Here is a 17,206-nt window from a genome sequence, read left to right as displayed (position 1 = left end):
TCCAAGGGGGCTGTGCCTTTTATTGAGGAGTGGCTTCCATCTGGCCACTCTACCATAAAGGCCTGATTGGTGGAGTGCTGCAGAGATGGTTGTCCTTCTGGAAGGTTCTCCCATCTCCACAGAGGAACTATAGAGCTCTGTCAGAGTGACCATCAGCTTGTTTGTCAGCTCCCTGACCAAGGACCTTCTCCACGATAGCTCAGTTTGACCGTGCAGTCAACTCTGAGATGCACTGTCAACTGTGAGACCTTATATAGACAGGTGTGTGCCTTTCCAAATCATATCCAATCAATTGAATTGACCACAGATAGACTCCAAGTTGTAGAAACATCTCAAGAATGATCAATGGAAACAGGATGCACCTGAGCTCAATTTTGAGTCCCATTGCAAAGGGTCTGAATACTTATGTTATACTTACTGTTTATTATTTTTAATACATTTGCAAAAAAATAAAAAATAAACTGTTTTCTCTTTGTCATTATGGGGTATTGTGTGTAGATTGATGTATTTAATCCATTTTAGAATAAGGCTGTAACGTAACAAAATGTGGAAAAAGTCAAGGGGTCTGAATACTTTCCCGAATGCACTGTAATGTTCAACCAAGCACTGGGGGAACTCTGGCAGGGAAAGGTCATGCAATCTCATCCAGGAACGCCAGAGGAGAGAACGAGTGTTGTTTGATATGACTGACAGTTTTTTCTTGCTACTGAGGCGATGTGAAAATCCCTCTTCTTCTACATCAAGGCAACATTAATTGTTTTGTTTGAGTAGGCCTATGTGGAGTTTTTTAACTACCTTACCCCATACTAAACATTCTGACAAGAATGTACAAGCACTTGTGAATTCCTTCTTATTTGATTTTATATTTATTGTGGATTGCAAGTAAATTCCATTTCTTTGATAACTTCTGACCAAAGTAGAAAATATTTTTTTCCATTCACATAAAATTCTAACGAGAGAGAATTGGATGAGGAGTCGACCAAGTACGGAATACATATTAGGAACTCCCTCCATGTCAGTAAGACCTTCCTCCATCATCAGAACTTCCTCATCAGAAGTCAGATCGTAACCCTTCCTCCTCAGAACTGATACCTCCCCTAGTCAAGTCTCAACCCTGCATTAGTCAAGCTTCACCCTTCCTCCTCAACCCTCACCCTATTGGTGAGATGTGACTGATGCATGGATGAGAGAGGTGAGGCAGAGGGGTGACACCTGAGCAATGCAGGGGTAAGCGTTGAAGGGGAGTAGTGACGTTTGACTAGTGCAGGGTGAGACATGACTAGCGGAGGGGTGAAATCTGACGAGGAGGCGTGGGGAAGTTCCTAATATGTATACCGTAATCCGGTAATTGAAATACACATTTAAAACAGTACATGTCTTGTTTTGCAGCTGTCTGCTTCCTTTGTCTACCTCCCTCACCTCCGGCTGAAAATCCCCCAACATGGGTGTGAACATTGGTGTGATCGCCCAAACTTTATTCATTACTTCCTTAGAATATTACAAGTGTAATTGCATCCAACTCCCATGTGGATTTAAGTTGGATTGCTGAAATAGTGTGCGGTGCCAGATGTTTTTTACTCTGGTTGTGTAGGCGCCATACCCCTGACAGCCCCCCAAGTACTGTAATCTATGGTGACACAGCACAGTCGCTGGCCTGACCCATATGAAGAAAATCCTTCTAATCCCCTTAAATAATTAGCACGAAGCATAACTTTGCAGGAGATTAAGCTTTTTTACGAAACATATGGGGCAGCCTGCCCAAGAAGTCTGATGGAAGTCCTGCAGCCAGAAGTTATTAATCCATAGGATCACCCTAGTCTTGTATGGAGAATTTTAGCAAACTGGGGGGTAGATTGTGAAAGATGATTTAAACCAGTGTGTCTGATTGTCTGATCTTTCTTGTGATAACACTGTCTACTCTTTGAAGCGACCCATTGACCCAGCACAGTGTAAACCAAGTTCATTTCCATATCTACAGGGGTGGTCATTGTGTCTTTGGGGGGATTTTTGTAGTTACTTTAGATCAAGAGATAGTGATTTCACTATATTGGCAGAGGCACCAAGGCTAAACCCTATAATTAGCACTTTGGGCTCGTATCCCTCACAGTGAACCAACCACACTGGGCACAAACTGGTTAAATCAACGTTCTTTCAACGCAATGTCAACGTATTGTGACATGGAATCTACGTGGAATATACATTGGATTTGGAAAAGTCATCAAAACTATTGTTTTGAGAGTGATATTTCAACCACAGGATTATGTCATCATGGTAACCAACATAGACAAACCTTGTATAAAATATACTGAACAAAAATAAAAACGCAACATGTAAAGTGTTGGTCCCATGTTTCATGAGCTAAACTAAAAGATCCCAGAAATGTTCCATATGTACAAAAAGCTTATTTCTCTCACATGTTGTGCACACATTTGTTTACATGCCTGCTAGGGAGCATTTATCCTTTGCAAAAATAATCCATCCACCTGACAGGTGTGGCATATCAAGAAGCTGATTAAACAGCATGATCATTACACAGGTGCACCTTGTGCTGGGGACAATTAAAAGCCACTCTAAAATGTGCAGTTTTGTCACACAACACAATGCCACAGATATCTCAAGTTTTGAGGGAACGTGCACTTGGCATGCTGACTTCAGGAATGTCCACCAGAGCTGTTGCCAGAGAATTGAATGTTCATTTCTCTACCATAAGCCGCCTCCAATGTCATTTTAGAGAATTTCTTACTGGAGAATTGATCTAAAGCTATTATTTTGGTCTCCTATCCAGCATTTTAACCAAGCCCAGCTTAGATATGATGCTTGTCACTCACTATTATCAATGTGCTATCGTGAGAATGATTGTTGAGAGATCTCCACTTAAAAACTAAATATAGATTCACTGCTGCTATCGAAGTCATTCCAAAGGGTAGGTTTAACAGAGCAAATTAAATGTGACTGTACTTTATCAATCATCAATGATGCTATTTAGGCCTACATAGCATTTATAAAGTCATCAACAGCTATTGTTTCAATTCAACACAAAAGTAAACTAAAAATAGACAATACATTAGCCCTAGGGTTTCAAGCTCTGGTTGATATAATTGTGTTTCGTTGTCAACGCAACCAAATATCAACATTTGAAGGAGATGCATTATCTGCTTGGATCATTCCTTCTGTGCCACTGACTTAGTCTGGCTTTAATTCCAGTTTGTCTTCAAATAAAACATGTATGTGTTGGATTCACATCTCCATCTCAACCAAAACTCAAAGTTAAAGGACTAAATCAAATCAATAGGACTAAATAAAATCAAACAAGCATTTAAAGATTGATTTGATTTGATTAAGTCCAGTTCTATAGCTTAGATTCCTTCATGTTCACTATTGAATTACCACACAATGCCTACACATTACTGCTGTATGCCTACTCAATCCCTATTGAATTACTCCTCCCAGGACCATCTGTGTGTGTTGTGTTGTGTCACTACTGATCACTACTGAATTGCTCCTGATCCTTTACTACTTAAACCCTTTCAAATTACTTTTGAAAACATTTACTACTGTTTGCCTATTCAAAATCACAATTGAAATCTTGTTTCACTACTGTGTTACTACTAGACTAGTGCACATGTTATTTCCTCAAGTTGCTAACTACCTGTCTCAAAGAGTGCAGTGTATAAAGTCAGAACATCTCCTGTCTCAGCCACTGCCTGTCACCAAGGGAGTACCCCAAGGCTCGATCCTAGGCCCCACGCTCTTCTCAATTTACATCAAAAACATAGCTCAGGCAGTAGGAAGCTCTCTTATCCATTTGTATGCAGATGATACAGTCTTATACTCAGCTGGCCCCTCCCCGGATGTTGTGTTAAATGCTCTGCAACAAAGTTTTCTTAGTATCCAACAAGCTTTCTCTGCCCTTAACCTTGTTCTGAATATCTCCAAAACAAAGGTCATGTGGTTTGGTAAGAAGAATGCCCCTATCCTCACAGGTGTGATTAATACCTCTCAGGGTTTAGAGCTTGAGGTAGTCACCTCATACAAGTACTTGGGAGTATAGATGGTACACTGTCCTTCTCTCAGTACATATCAAAGCTGCAGGCTAAAGTTGAATCTAGACTTGGTTTCCTATATTGTAATCACTCCTCTTTCACCCCAGCTGCCAAACTAACCCTGATTCAGATGACCATCCTACCCATGCCAGATTACGGAGACGTAATTTATAGATCGGCAGGTAAGGGTGTTCTCGAGCAGCTAGATGTTCTTTACCATTCGGCCATCAGATTTGCCACCAATGCTCCTTATAGGACACATAACTGCACTCTATACTCTTCTGTAAACTGGTCATCTCTGTATACCCGTCGCAAGACCCACTGATTGATGCTTATTTATAAAAACCTCTGCAGCCCTTATCCTCCACATACAACACCCGTTCTGCCAGTCACATTCTGTTAAAGGTCCCCAAAGTACACACATCCCTGGGTCACTCCTCTTTCAGTTAGCGACTGGAATGAGCTGGAACAAACACTCAAACTGGACAGTTTTATCTCAATCTCTTCATTCAAAGACTCAATCACAGACACTCTCAGTTGTGGCTGCTTTGTGTGATGTATTGTCTACCTTCTTGCCCTTTGTGCCGTTGTCTGTGCCCAATAGCGTTTGTACCATGTTTTGTCCTGCTACCATGTTGTGCTGCTGCCATGTTGTGTTGCTACCATGTTGTTGTCATGTTGTGTTGCTACCATGTGTTGTCGTCATGTGTTGCTGCCATGCTATTTTGTTGGCTTAAGTCTCTCTTTATGTAGTGTTGTCTCTCTTGTCATGATGTGTGTTTTGTCCTATCTTTTATTTTATCACAGCCCCCCGTCCCCGCAGGAGGCCTTTTGCCTTTTGGTAGACCATCATTGTAGATAAGAATTTGTTCTTAACTGACTTGCCTAGTTAAATAAAGTAAAATAAAATAAAAAGTGATATCATCAAACCAGAAACAAGGTCATACAAACTTTATTGAAATTGTTCAAGTATTCAGAAAACATAAAGGAAAGTTAAACTTACAGATGGTGCCAGCATAAAGGCCATGAAAGACAGGCAGACAAAGGATGGAAGATGATTACATTCAGGATTGTCAAAAACAGTAGCTAGCTAACAACAACCAACTACTTCCTGTTTTGTCTTCTTCTGCAGTCGCGAAAAGCTGGTGTAGTCTGGTTGTAGTGTTGTGACTACTTATTTACTACCAACATCAAGTAGTAAACATCTCAACCTGATTACTACTGGAAACACTGTGTGTGTTCCTTGCATTCCATCCTATCTATGATTTGGGCAAAGAAAATATGAATCACAGCTTGGAAATCCTAATTTTCCAAAGAACCAAAAGCGCTGAGCAACAGCCAAATCTTGTGAAATATAATATGTTTTATCCTGCCCAAGGCAAATTCCAAGGAAAACCACATTTGGCAATATTCTTCCTTTCCCTGCCTTGAACTTAATTTGCTTTATGAGCTGCCAATCGTATGATGGTGCACAGCTGCAAGCAATAACCTACCAACATCATACACATACAGTACTGTAATGAAACCATTACCCCATTTCTACCCACTGGGCACAGACGTCAGTTCAACGTCTAATTTTGATTTTGGTTCAAAGTTGGGTGAAAATATATAATATATATATAATCAGTTTTCCATGTTGATTCAACCTCATCACATATATTTTTGGGGTTGAAATTTCGTGGAAACAACATTGATTCAACCAGTTTTTAGTTACATATATAGTGGGTAGTTACATTTATATCATTGGTAGTTAGTTACACATTACACAATCTGTAAATTGACTATTCAGTGAATTGCAAAGTTGGATGGATGTTGCCTCCCATCTGCTGGTGGAACATGGGATTGTTGTTCCCAGGGTTGTTTCCATAAACAGTAAACACAACAGTCAAAGTGGTCATTAAGACAGTCCCGTGCAGTGACACATTCATGTTTTGACATTTGAATGCTTTGGTGAAGTTTTATATAAGGCACGGAAGGTTGTGGTATATGGCCAGTATACCAAGGCTAAGGGCTGTTCTTATGTACGACTCAAAGCAGACTCAAGGCAGAGTGCCTGGATACAATCCTTAGCCGTTGTATATTGGCCATATACCACAAACCCTCAATGTGCCTTATTGCTATTATAAACGGGTTACCAAGGTAATTATAACAGTAAAGAAATATATATTTTTTTTGCAAATCAGCACCAGGAGCCAAACTATCCGGTTTATTATATACTGTAACTACTACTACTACAGATAAATCTTAATGTTTTGGCTACATGTATTTGTTTACTTACGGTAATCTACGTGTTTATTTCCATACTTACGGTATATGAGAATCGAAATAGTGCGCAACTACGTACGTGCAAAAACCAACATGTCAGCGCCCCTGTGCAGCACTTCTCAAAGAACTTCTCTGGCTTTAGTGATGGTTCGCTAGCTACGATAAATGAAAATCCAGAAAAAAATGTTTTATGGAAAATAGTCGTTATGGTCGATACAACTGTACACACTATCCAAAACCCTTCAGAACGTCATATCACTTCAATTAGCTGTCGTTGTGTAGTGCAAAACAAATCAGCTAGCTAACTAGATAATATGCTAAACAAATCAACAAATTATAGAGAGTAATATTGTTCCACTGTTGTATTGAGCCTTTTATGCGAACCATTGTTTAGTATGGCATTTACTCAAGCAGTCAAAATGCACGTAGGGAACGTGTGTGGTCGGTCCTGGATGTCCTCTTACCAGAGGGGGTCTACTGTCATGTCCCAAAGACAAAGAGATTACGGAGCGGTTCTATGCGGTAGATGTCCAAATTCGTCCCAAAAGCTTTGCCCAAATAGTAGAGCTATGCATGCAACTCAGCCATTGATGATTACGAAGTTACTGTCAGTGGACGAGATCTTTGCCAGAAGATCACTACAGGACTACTTCAAGAAGATGGAGACAGAGTACAGAGATAGTCTGACAGTTGTCAACATGACAGAGGGACAGCAGGATGGTGAAGAGGAATTGAAAGTGAAGAGGACAAGAGTTTCTGTACTAGCCCCACTAATCCAGTACACCAGAGAGCTTCAGACAAAACAGCAGGAATTTGCTGAAACTGAAACATTACTGAAAGGTGAGGCCACACCTAATGTGTGATGTTCTATCAACAGATGCAGAAGGGCATCTCATGGCCAATAGGTATCAGCAGCTTGTGAGTTTGACATTGTAACAAACGGTACCTGTTCCTACATCAGGTGACTGTGTATAATGTATCCATCTTGTATCTACCACTGAACAAAAATATAAATGCAACAATTTCTAAGATTTTACTGAGTTACAGTTCATATTTGGAAATCAGTCAATTGAAATTCATTTATTAGGCCCTAATCTATGGATTTCACATGATTGGGAATACAGATATGCATATGTTGGTCACAGATACCTTTTTTTTAAAGGTCAGGGCATGGATCAGAAAACCAGTCAGTATCTGGTGTGACCACCATTTGCCTCATGCAGCGTGACGACACCTTCGAATAGAGTTGATTGGGCAGTTGATTGTGGCCTGTGGAATGTCATCCCACTCCTCTTCAATGGCTGTGCAAAGTTGCTGGATATTGGCGGGAATTTGAACACGCTGCCATACACGTCGATTCAGAGTATCCCAAACATGCTTGATGGGCCTCAGGATCTTGTCACAGTACCTCTGTACATTCAAATTGCCCTCAATAAAATGTAGTTGTCTTCGTTGTCCGTAGCATATGCCTGCCCATTTCATAACCCCAAAGCCACTATGGGGCAGTCTTCACAATGTTGACATCAGCAAACCGCTCGCCAACACGACACCATACACACTGTCTGCCATCTGCCCGGGACAGTTGAAACCGAAGTCATCCGTGAAGAGCACTTCTCCAGTGTGTCAGTGGCCATCGAAGGTGAGCATTTGCCCAATGAAGTCGGTTACGACGCCGAACTGCAGTCAGGTCGAGACCCAAGTGAGGACGATGAGCACTCAGATGAGCTTCCCTGAGACTTTTTCTGACAGTTTGTGTCATCAGCTGTCCGTGTGGCTGGTCTCAGATGATCCCGAAGGTGAAGAAGCCTGATGTGGAGGCCCTGGGCTGGCGTGGGTATACGTGGTCTGCCGTGGTGAAGCCGGTTGGACGTACTGCCAAATTCTCTAAAATGACGGCGGTGGCTTATGGTAGAAAAGTGAAAATGAAATTCTCTGTCAACAGTTCTAGTGGACATTCCTGCTGTCAGTATACCAATTGCACGCTCCCTCAAAACCTGAGACATCTGTGGCATTGTGTTGTGTGACAAAACTGCACATTTTAGAGTGGCCTTTTATTGTCCCCAGCACAACATGCACCTGTGTAATGATCATGCTGTTTAATCAGCTTCTTGATATGCCACGCCTGTCAGGTGGATGGATTATCTTGGCAAAGGATGTTAACTAACTAACAGGGATGTTAACAAATTTGTGCAAACAATGTGAGAGAAATAAGCTTTTTGTGCGTATTGAAACATGGGACCAACACTTTACATTTTGCATTTATATTTCTGTTCAGTATAAATGGATCTTTCACTGATAGTAAATTCAGTGAAATAAGAAACATTGTTTTTCCCTTCTAAGATGACGACCCAGACATGCGTGACCTGGCAGTCCTTGAGAGGGAGGCTTGTCAGAAAGCGATTCAAGATGTTAGACAAAAGGTACACACCTGCATTTTAAGTTCCCCCTACAGTCGGAATAAGATGACACTGATAAAAGCACGTTTAGGATGGCAAAAGGAAATCGAATCACTCCAATCAGTATGGAAAACATAGTTTGAGAAAATTACTAAACTGTCATGTCTGATTCTTCTACATTCCTTCAGATCCTGTCCCTGTTGATCCCTGAGGAGGAGTCAGACATGAGTGACCTGGTCCTGGAGGTCACCGCAGGGGTCGGAGGTCAGGAGGCCATGCTCTTCACTGCAGAGGTCTTTGACATGTACCAGAGCTTTGCAGCACACCAGGGCTGGGGGTTTGACATCCTGGAGTACATGAAAAGTGAAATAGGTCAGTCACATTCATTAATTAACAGGTTTGTTGTTGTCAAACCATTCCTGTTGCTAGTGTTTACCCAAACTTCAACTGACTCCATTTTATGAATGCTAACTTTGAGTGTGTGAATGTCAACTGTCTGCAGGTGGGTTACGGCATGCATCAGCCAGTGTCAGTGGTCCTAAGAGCTACAAGAGGATGAAGTTTGAGGCAGGTGTGCATCGCGTGCAGAGAGTCCCTAAGACTGAGAAACAGGGCCGAATGCACACCAGCACCATGACAGTGGCAGTGCTACCCCAGCCCACAGAGGTGAGACCTTCCCTGAGGCATTTGGCCCTTGTACCTTTACAAAACTTAAAAAAAAAAAAAAAAAATCAGTGAAGTATTACCTTCTTTCTTTGGTAACATCACCACTGTTACCAAAGATTAAGTACAGACTTATTTTGCTAAGTGCTCAATTCATTATTTATTTTTCAGATCACTTTCACAATTAATGCGAAAGACTTGAGGATTGAAACCAAGAGGGCGAGTGGAGCCGGGGGCCAGCATGTCAACACCACAGACAGCGCAGTGCGAATAGTTCATCTACCGACAGGTAATATCAGCCAATACAATGCCGTAAGAATCAGACAGTGGAGTATGAAACTCCAATTCTTATATAATTTTGATTTGAAACCGATGGTAAATTGGGATTTGCAGAGCACAGTGGCAAATGTGCTTGGCTCTATTTCTTTGAATTAGACAGTTTCTCCTTTGAGTGTCTCCATAGTGGCGTTTTATCTCTGTTTTGGGGTCATAGGTGTGGTATCAGAATGCCAGCAGGAAAGATCCCAGCTGAAAAATAAGGAAAAGGCCATGAAGTTTCTACGTGCCAAACTCTATAGTATGAGGCTGGAAGAAGAGACCAGTAAGCGATATACTGCACGGAAAGTCCAGGTACGAATCTGAACTGCACACATACAAGAATGTTGCTGGTCAAAATTGTTATATAAGGAATGGATATCAAAATCCAATTCAAAGTTTGACATACAGTGCATTCGGAAGGTTTTCAGCTCCCTTGACATTTTCCACATCTTGTTACGTTAAAGCCTTATTCTAAAATGGATTAAATAAAAACATTTCCTTATCAATCTACACACAATACCCCATAATGACAAAGTGAAAAGTTGTATTTTTTATTTTTTGCAAATGTATAAAAAACATCTGAAATACCTTATTTACATATGTATTCAGACCCTTTGCTATGTGACTTGAAATTGAGCTCAGGTGCATAGTGTTTCCATTGATCATCCTTGAGATGTTTCTACAACTTGACTGGAGTCCACCTGTGGTAAATTCAATTGATTGGACATGATTTGGAAAGGCACACATCTGTCTATAAGGTCCCACAGCTGACAGTGCACGTCATAGCAAAAACCAAACCATGAGGTTGAAGGAATTGTCCGTAGAGCTCTGTGTCAGGATTGTGTCGAGACACAGATCTGGGGAAGGGTACCAAAACATTTCTGCAGCATTGAAGGTCCCCAAGACAACAGTGTCCTCCATCATTCTTGAATGGAAGAAGTTTGGAACACCAACACTCTTCCTTGAGCTGGCTGCCTGGCCAAACTGAGCAATCGGGGGAGAAGGGCCTTGGCCAGGGAGGTGACCAAGAACCCAATGGTAACTCTGACTGAGCTCCAAAGTTTCTCTGTGGGGATATAAGAACCTTCCAGAAAGACAACCATCTCTGCAGGACTCTTCCAATCAGGCCTTTATGCTAGAGTGGCCAGACGGAAGCCACTCCTCAGTAAAAGGCACATGACAGCCCGCTTGGAGTTTGCCAAAAGGTACCTAAAGACTTTCAGACCATGAGAAACAAGATTCTCTGGTCTGATAAAACCAAGATTTAACTCTTTGGCCTGAATGCCAAGCGTCATGTCTGGAGGAAACCTGGCACCATCCCTATGGTGAAGCGTGGTGGCAGCATCAGGCTGTGGGGATGTTTTTCAGTGGCAGGGACGGGGAGACTAGTCAGGATCTAGGGAAGGATGAACAGAGTGAAGTACAGAGAGATCCTTGATGAAAACCTGCTCCAGAGCACTCAGGACCTCAGACTGGGGCGAAGGTTCACCTTCCAACAGGACAGCAACCCTAAGCACACAGCCAAGACAATGCAGGAGTTGCTTTTGGACAAGTCTCTGAATGTCCTTGAGTGGCCCAGCCAGAGCCTGGACTTGAACCCGATCGAACTTCTCTGGAGAGACCTGAAAAGAGCTGTGCAGCGACGATCCCCATCCAACCTGACAGAGCTTGAGAGGATCTGCAAAGAAGAATGGGAAAAACTCCCCAAATACAGCTTTGCCAAGCTTCTAGCGTCATACCTAAGACTCAAGGCTGAAATCGCTGCCAAAGGTGCTTCATAAACGTACTGCGTAAAGGATCTGAATACTTATGTAAATGTGATATTTCATTATTTTTTTTATTAATTAGCAAACATTTCTAAACTGTTTTTGCTTTGTCATTATCGGGTATTGTGTGTAGATTGAGGGGGGGAAATAATTTAATCAATTTTAGAATAAGGCTGTAACGTAACAAAATGTGGAAAAAGTCAAGGGGTATGAATACTTTCCAAATGCACTGTATGTTTACTACAAAGTAATTTACAAAACCTAGACTTGAACTTTCCAAAAGACAGTGTTGTAGAAAGACAATGGACACCAATGGGCAACAGTTAATATGGTTTGCAATGATAGAATCAACATGACTGACAGAGGTGAGAAAGTTGTCTGTTGGAGGATTTACTGCTTTGAAAGTGGAAGCTGAGATGGGTTTGGGGGAGTGGGAACTCAAATAGTTGCCGGCTGTCTGTTGGTTACAAAGCTTTTACACTAAGTGTTGGTCTGATAGCACATTTTGTGTATTGACTATTTTTAATCTATCCTTTTTTTAGATTGGTACCAAAGGTAGATCTGAGAAAATCAGGACCTACAACTTTCCCCAGGACCGAATCACAGATCATCGGATTGGGAAAACAGTGCATGATGTCAGGGACTTTCTTGTGGGCGAAGAACTTCTAGAGGAAATGAATGTGGCACTAGAGGAGTTCTCTAACCAGGAGATTCTCATGGACATTCTTGGAGAAAATGACTCTGATCAATAATAGCCTATGTGGTAGTTTACATTAAATCTATGAAGCTATGCATGTTGTCTTTTTCAAGATCAGTGTGCTTGTTTTCCTTCCTGATTTTAGTTTGAGCCCACTTTACACACTCCGCCCACGGGTGTGAACTGCCAGTTATCAAACTGCTTTTTTCTCTTTTAGCAGTAAAACTTCAAAATATATCAGTAGATACCCCCCTCCCCCCAGCAGAGACAAAGTCTTGCCCAAGGAATTATATTTGTGTATGACATGACAGGTATTTGTCAGTGACTGCCTATTACTTTATTCATGCTGTTGACTGCGCTTTTCTCTTCCCATATTTCAAACAAATTTTTACAAGAATCTGAAAAAAAACATTGCACCAATATTTAAACGAATCACGTACACCTCGACATATTTTTCAAGAAAGGTTTTTAAACTGAAAATAAAAAATGGTATTTGTTTGAAATACTGGGGGGGAAATGCAGCGGTCAATTGCGCTCTCACGTATAACGTCAGCGTGCGCTTTCCTCTACTCCCATTGGTGTCCCGGTTTAAAGGTAACTGCCCTGCTTGGTCCTCATTGGTGTGCGCCTTTTGGACACGGATTTCAAATGTGTAGCTAGGGAACAGGCGCATTTTCATATTGTCCTCATTCAAGTAGATCTCAAGTTTGTGGAACCCCGGTTAGCAAAAGTTTAACAGCAGAAATAGGTGGGAATCAAGAAGTCATTCAAGTTAACGTTACAGGTATGAAACATTTTGTTACGTTACCTCAATTAAGTTTGCTATTATAGCTAGCTAACTTGTGTTCGGCTATGATATGTCGCATTTCATTTGATGCAGGCTGGTTAGTTTGTTGCAACGTTAGTTAATGTTAACGAATTTGACTAGCCATAACTATCTGGCTTAGCTAACTAACTATGAAGTTTAATATTCATTTAACGTTAGGTAGCTAGTTAAACTGCTTTGTAGCTATACATTTTGCAATGACGTTAATGTCAATATTACATTTTGCGCTTAAAAACGACAACGTACGCGCGTAAAATTAGAGGTTAGCTAGCCGTGGCTATCCTATGAATATAATAACCACAGTCAACATTACTATCTTTAATATATCTAAGGATAACGTTACTGGAAATATCTGATGCTGCAAACGACTAACGTTAACTATGGTCTTTTAGTAGTTAACCACAGTATTTTACTCAATTGTCTAGCCAGTTAGCTAACTTGGCTAGCTAGTTAGCCATGTTACAAGCTAAATTGGGGGGAACCAGGAGTGCGCCCTTTGGAGGGATTGCAGTTCTACGTTGTCGTACGTTGATCAACCAAAACAATATCTAGCTAATGTTATATTTTAGAGAATATAACTAACTAGTATAAGTGGGAAATCCACTGGTTTGATGCACAACGTGTTGTAGTTCTGACTAGCTATCCAGTTTGGCGCGTTTTGATTGAGATGAAACTGGCTAATGCAGCTTTTTATCTTCTCTACCTCAGGGTTACAATTTGTGAACACAATCAGTCATAAAAAAAATGAAATATCCGTCCAACTACGAGGAACCCCGATTTTCATGCGACATGGAGAAACATGTCACATACAAGGAGTCTGGCCTGAAAACCTCACCACTAAAGGAATGCGTCCAAGTAGTAGCCAAATCACAGCTCTCACCATGCATCACCACAGCTGCCAACTTTTGCCTCAAGGATGATGTGAAAGGTGTTCACAATAAGGAGAACAACCAACATAATGTGGACCTTGACGAGGTGAATCTAGGCTGTGAAGCATTCGAGGACAGCGGTTTCCTGTCTTTACAGAACAGCCAGATAGAGGACTTTGATAACATAAAGGAACTAGAGAAGTCTCCAGGACAGGATATATTCTCCCCGAGTACTCCACTTGCTGATTATCACAACAAGGCTAAGCATACTGTCTCAAAACTCCCCATACTGAAGTTTCAACACGCTGTATGCCAAGAACTCGCCAACAGTTTCAAGAGGACCCAAAGCTATGACTGGTCTGTCATTAGCAGGATAGCAGAGGACTCCGGTCTTGAAAGGGTTATTGGTGGGCACGTGGGCCTTGAATGTATGGACGTTTTAAAAGCACTGCTGGAGAGGGACATGAAGCACATCCTCACACGGATCCTGCGTCTGCTAGGAGATGTAGACTTGATAAGGTAAACATGTGATCTTTACTGGTCCTATGACAGTTGTAGAGGTTTTTCAACTTGGAAATGCTTTTATACTCTATGTATTCATTGACAGTGGTTGAAGAAGTACTCAATTGTCATACTTAAGTAATAAAGATGCCTTAATAGAAATTTACTCAAGTTAAAGTGAGTCACCCAGTGAAATCCTACTAAAGTATTTTGTTTTAAATATACTTAAGTATCAAAAGTGAAAGTGTAAATCATTTCAAATTCCTTATATTAGGCAAACCAGACTGCTCCATTTTCTTATTTAAGTTACGGATAGCCATGTGCTCAATCCAACACTCAGACATGATTTACAAACGAAGCATGTGTTTAGTGAGTTCGCCAGATCAGAGGCAGTAGGGATGACCAGGGATGTGGGACGGCAGGTAGTCTAGTGATTAGAGTGTTGTACTAGTAACCGAAAGGTTGCAAAATCGAATCCCCGAGCTGACAAGGTAAAAATCGGTCGTTCTGCCGATGAGCAAGGCAGTTAACCCACTGTTCCTAGGCCGTCATTGAAAATAAGAATTTGTTCTTAACTGGCTTGCCTAGTTAAATAAAGGTTTAAAAAATGTATATACTTTTTTTTATCTTGATAAATGTGTGAATTGAACCATTTTCCTACCTTGCTAGGCATTCAAAATGTAACGCATGCTTTTGGGTGTCATGGAAAATGTATGGAGTAGAAAGTACATACTTTTCTTTAGGAATATAGTTAAGTAAATGTTGTTTTTAAAAAAAAAAATATATATATATATATATATATATATATAGTAATAGGTACCCCAAAAACTACTTAAGTAGTACTTTCAGGTGTTTTTACTTAAGTACTTTACACCGCTGTTCGTTCATGTTGGTTTTGTTTTCTTCACAGCTGTAGAAAAGTGAGCAAGACCTGGAGAAAAGTAATCTGCCAAGACAAATCTGCACTCTGTAGATGCGACCAGGCTAAAGAGAGACTCGGGGTAAGCGCTAACATTTAACTGGGGTTCCTATCGTCATTGAATACCCTTTATCGGGTGGCAATAGTTTGAACCACATCGATGGTTTGTTTTTTAGCTTGCAGCAGCTCCCACCTTTGCTAATCCCTTATGCTGATATGTTCTTTATCTGGATTAATTTACAGGGGCCGCTTCAAGTACTTCAATCTTAATGACCTAACCATAGGGTAATCCGCTGTATGAATATTGTTTGGTAAGTGACAATGTCCACTTTTGTTGTAGGACCCAAGAACCTCTGCAGGACTGGAGAATGTGGGCTCTTTGACGCGAGATGCAGCGCTGTCCCGGGTTGTGATGTCCTGTATGCAGAGAGTAGCTTCAACCCCTATCCAGAAGTCTACCTATAGGATGCGCTCCCAGAGAGAAGGCACACAGACGCTGTGCTGCTCCCAGCAATCTCGCTTCAGAGAATACCAAGAGGTGAGGGTTGTGCTATCCACTTTGCATGTAAAGGTTCTGAGGACATGATGGTGCTCAGTGTGTGTACTTATTGAGAGTTGGTGTCACCCTTCAATCAGTTCCAAGAAAGTCATTGACATGTTCATGGTACAAATGATACAATGAGTGAGTTATGCTCTGTAGTCTTTTATACATTCTTTGGTTTTGTTCTCTAGGCTGCCAGTTTGCTGAAGCAGCACGAGTCGTTGAAACCCTGTAAACGCTGCGGCTCTCCTGCCAAGCACAACGCAGACGCTATGAGGGCCACCTGTACCCGCCTCAGCTGTGCCTTTGACTTCTGCACCCTGTGCCAGGGCCCTTTTCATGGCTCCTCAGCCTGCCAGACAGGGCTGGCCCGGGGGCCTAGCAGCTCCAGAGCTAACCCTATCCTCATCGGCAGCGCTCGCAGCAAGAGGAACGTCAGACGCCTGTGAGATCAATGCAGCCCTGGATGAAGACTCAATCACTAACCTTTTTAAAACCAACAATTTCAAATCTTATTTATTAGTTTTAGTCATGGACCTTTTAACACACTGCCCCCTCTCCACAGGCCAAAGGGATCTCGGGCTATTGGTATACCCTGTGTTAGAACACACTGTATTCTGTGACAATCCCGTGATGTCAGTTGTCCGGCATTAGTCGTCAGAAAGCGACAATCTTACTGGAAGCCAAAAAAATATCATTTTTACCTGAATTGTACATTCATTTAATATTTCTTCTTGGAATATCTGTCTGTAAATATATCTTTTAAATGTGAGATGTAAATATTTATATTGTTGAAATAAATGTATCTTTTGGGATTTATTTTCTCTAAATGTATTTTTCAAAGCTACATACCACCAGGAACATGCATGTACATGCATAAACTTATTTTCAAAATATAATCAAGCCCCGGGTGGCGCAGTGGTCTAAGGCACTGCATCTCAGTGCTAGAGGCTACAGACCCTGGTTAGAGTCCCATATGGTGAAGCGCAATTGGCCCAGTGTCGTCTGGGTTAGGGTTTGGCTGGGGTAGGCTGTCATTGTAAATAAGAATTTGTAATTAACTGACTTGCTTAGTTAAATAAAGGTTACAAGCTGAGCATGTCACAATGCCACTTGCCTCAAGCGCTGACAACTGGTGAAACTAAGCCATTCATCCATTGGTGCCATACTGCAATGTATTTTCCAATGGAATTGTCAGTCAAGTCTTGTGGCTTTAACAAAGTTTTTCGGCCTCAACAGCTCACCTCTTTTATAAAGGAGTAATGATGCCAATTAATTAATGAAAATGCATTTGTAATTCCAAATTAATTTCTACCAAGCTGCAAATGGTTAACCTCAACTATGGCTCCCTTTCCTCTTGTACCTCTCCCACATACTGCACAGGGGTTCCTATGCTGTGCTA

General features: G+C 41.4%; 2 protein-coding genes across 2 annotated transcripts; both read left to right on the top strand.

Annotated features, from left to right (window-relative positions):
• The first annotated feature begins 6,402 nt into the window (after positions 1-6,402).
• Positions 6,403-12,242, top strand: mtrf1l (mitochondrial translational release factor 1-like). The gene is made up of 7 exons (XM_038960919.1): positions 6,403-7,148; positions 8,649-8,728; positions 8,893-9,076; positions 9,207-9,370; positions 9,539-9,656; positions 9,861-9,997; positions 11,994-12,242. Exons 1-7 carry the CDS (start codon positions 6,704-6,706, stop codon positions 12,201-12,203), a joined length of 1,338 nt encoding a protein of 445 aa, XP_038816847.1. The 5' UTR covers positions 6,403-6,703; the 3' UTR covers positions 12,204-12,242.
• A 570-nt stretch (positions 12,243-12,812) lies between these two features.
• On the top strand, positions 12,813-16,622 carry fbxo5 (F-box protein 5). Its single transcript, XM_038960918.1, has 5 exons — positions 12,813-12,932; positions 13,683-14,362; positions 15,255-15,345; positions 15,604-15,801; positions 15,996-16,622. Exons 2-5 carry the CDS (start codon positions 13,719-13,721, stop codon positions 16,251-16,253), a joined length of 1,191 nt encoding a protein of 396 aa, XP_038816846.1. The 5' UTR covers positions 12,813-12,932; positions 13,683-13,718; the 3' UTR covers positions 16,254-16,622.
• The last annotated feature ends 584 nt before the right edge of the window (positions 16,623-17,206 follow it).

Source organism: Salvelinus namaycush, chromosome 22 (genome assembly GCF_016432855.1).
Source record: "Salvelinus namaycush isolate Seneca chromosome 22, SaNama_1.0, whole genome shotgun sequence".
Taxonomy (NCBI): domain Eukaryota; kingdom Metazoa; phylum Chordata; class Actinopteri; order Salmoniformes; family Salmonidae; genus Salvelinus; species Salvelinus namaycush.
The sequence above is the reverse complement of the archived record's forward strand: the minus strand, read 5'-3'. Positions and strand labels throughout refer to the sequence as shown.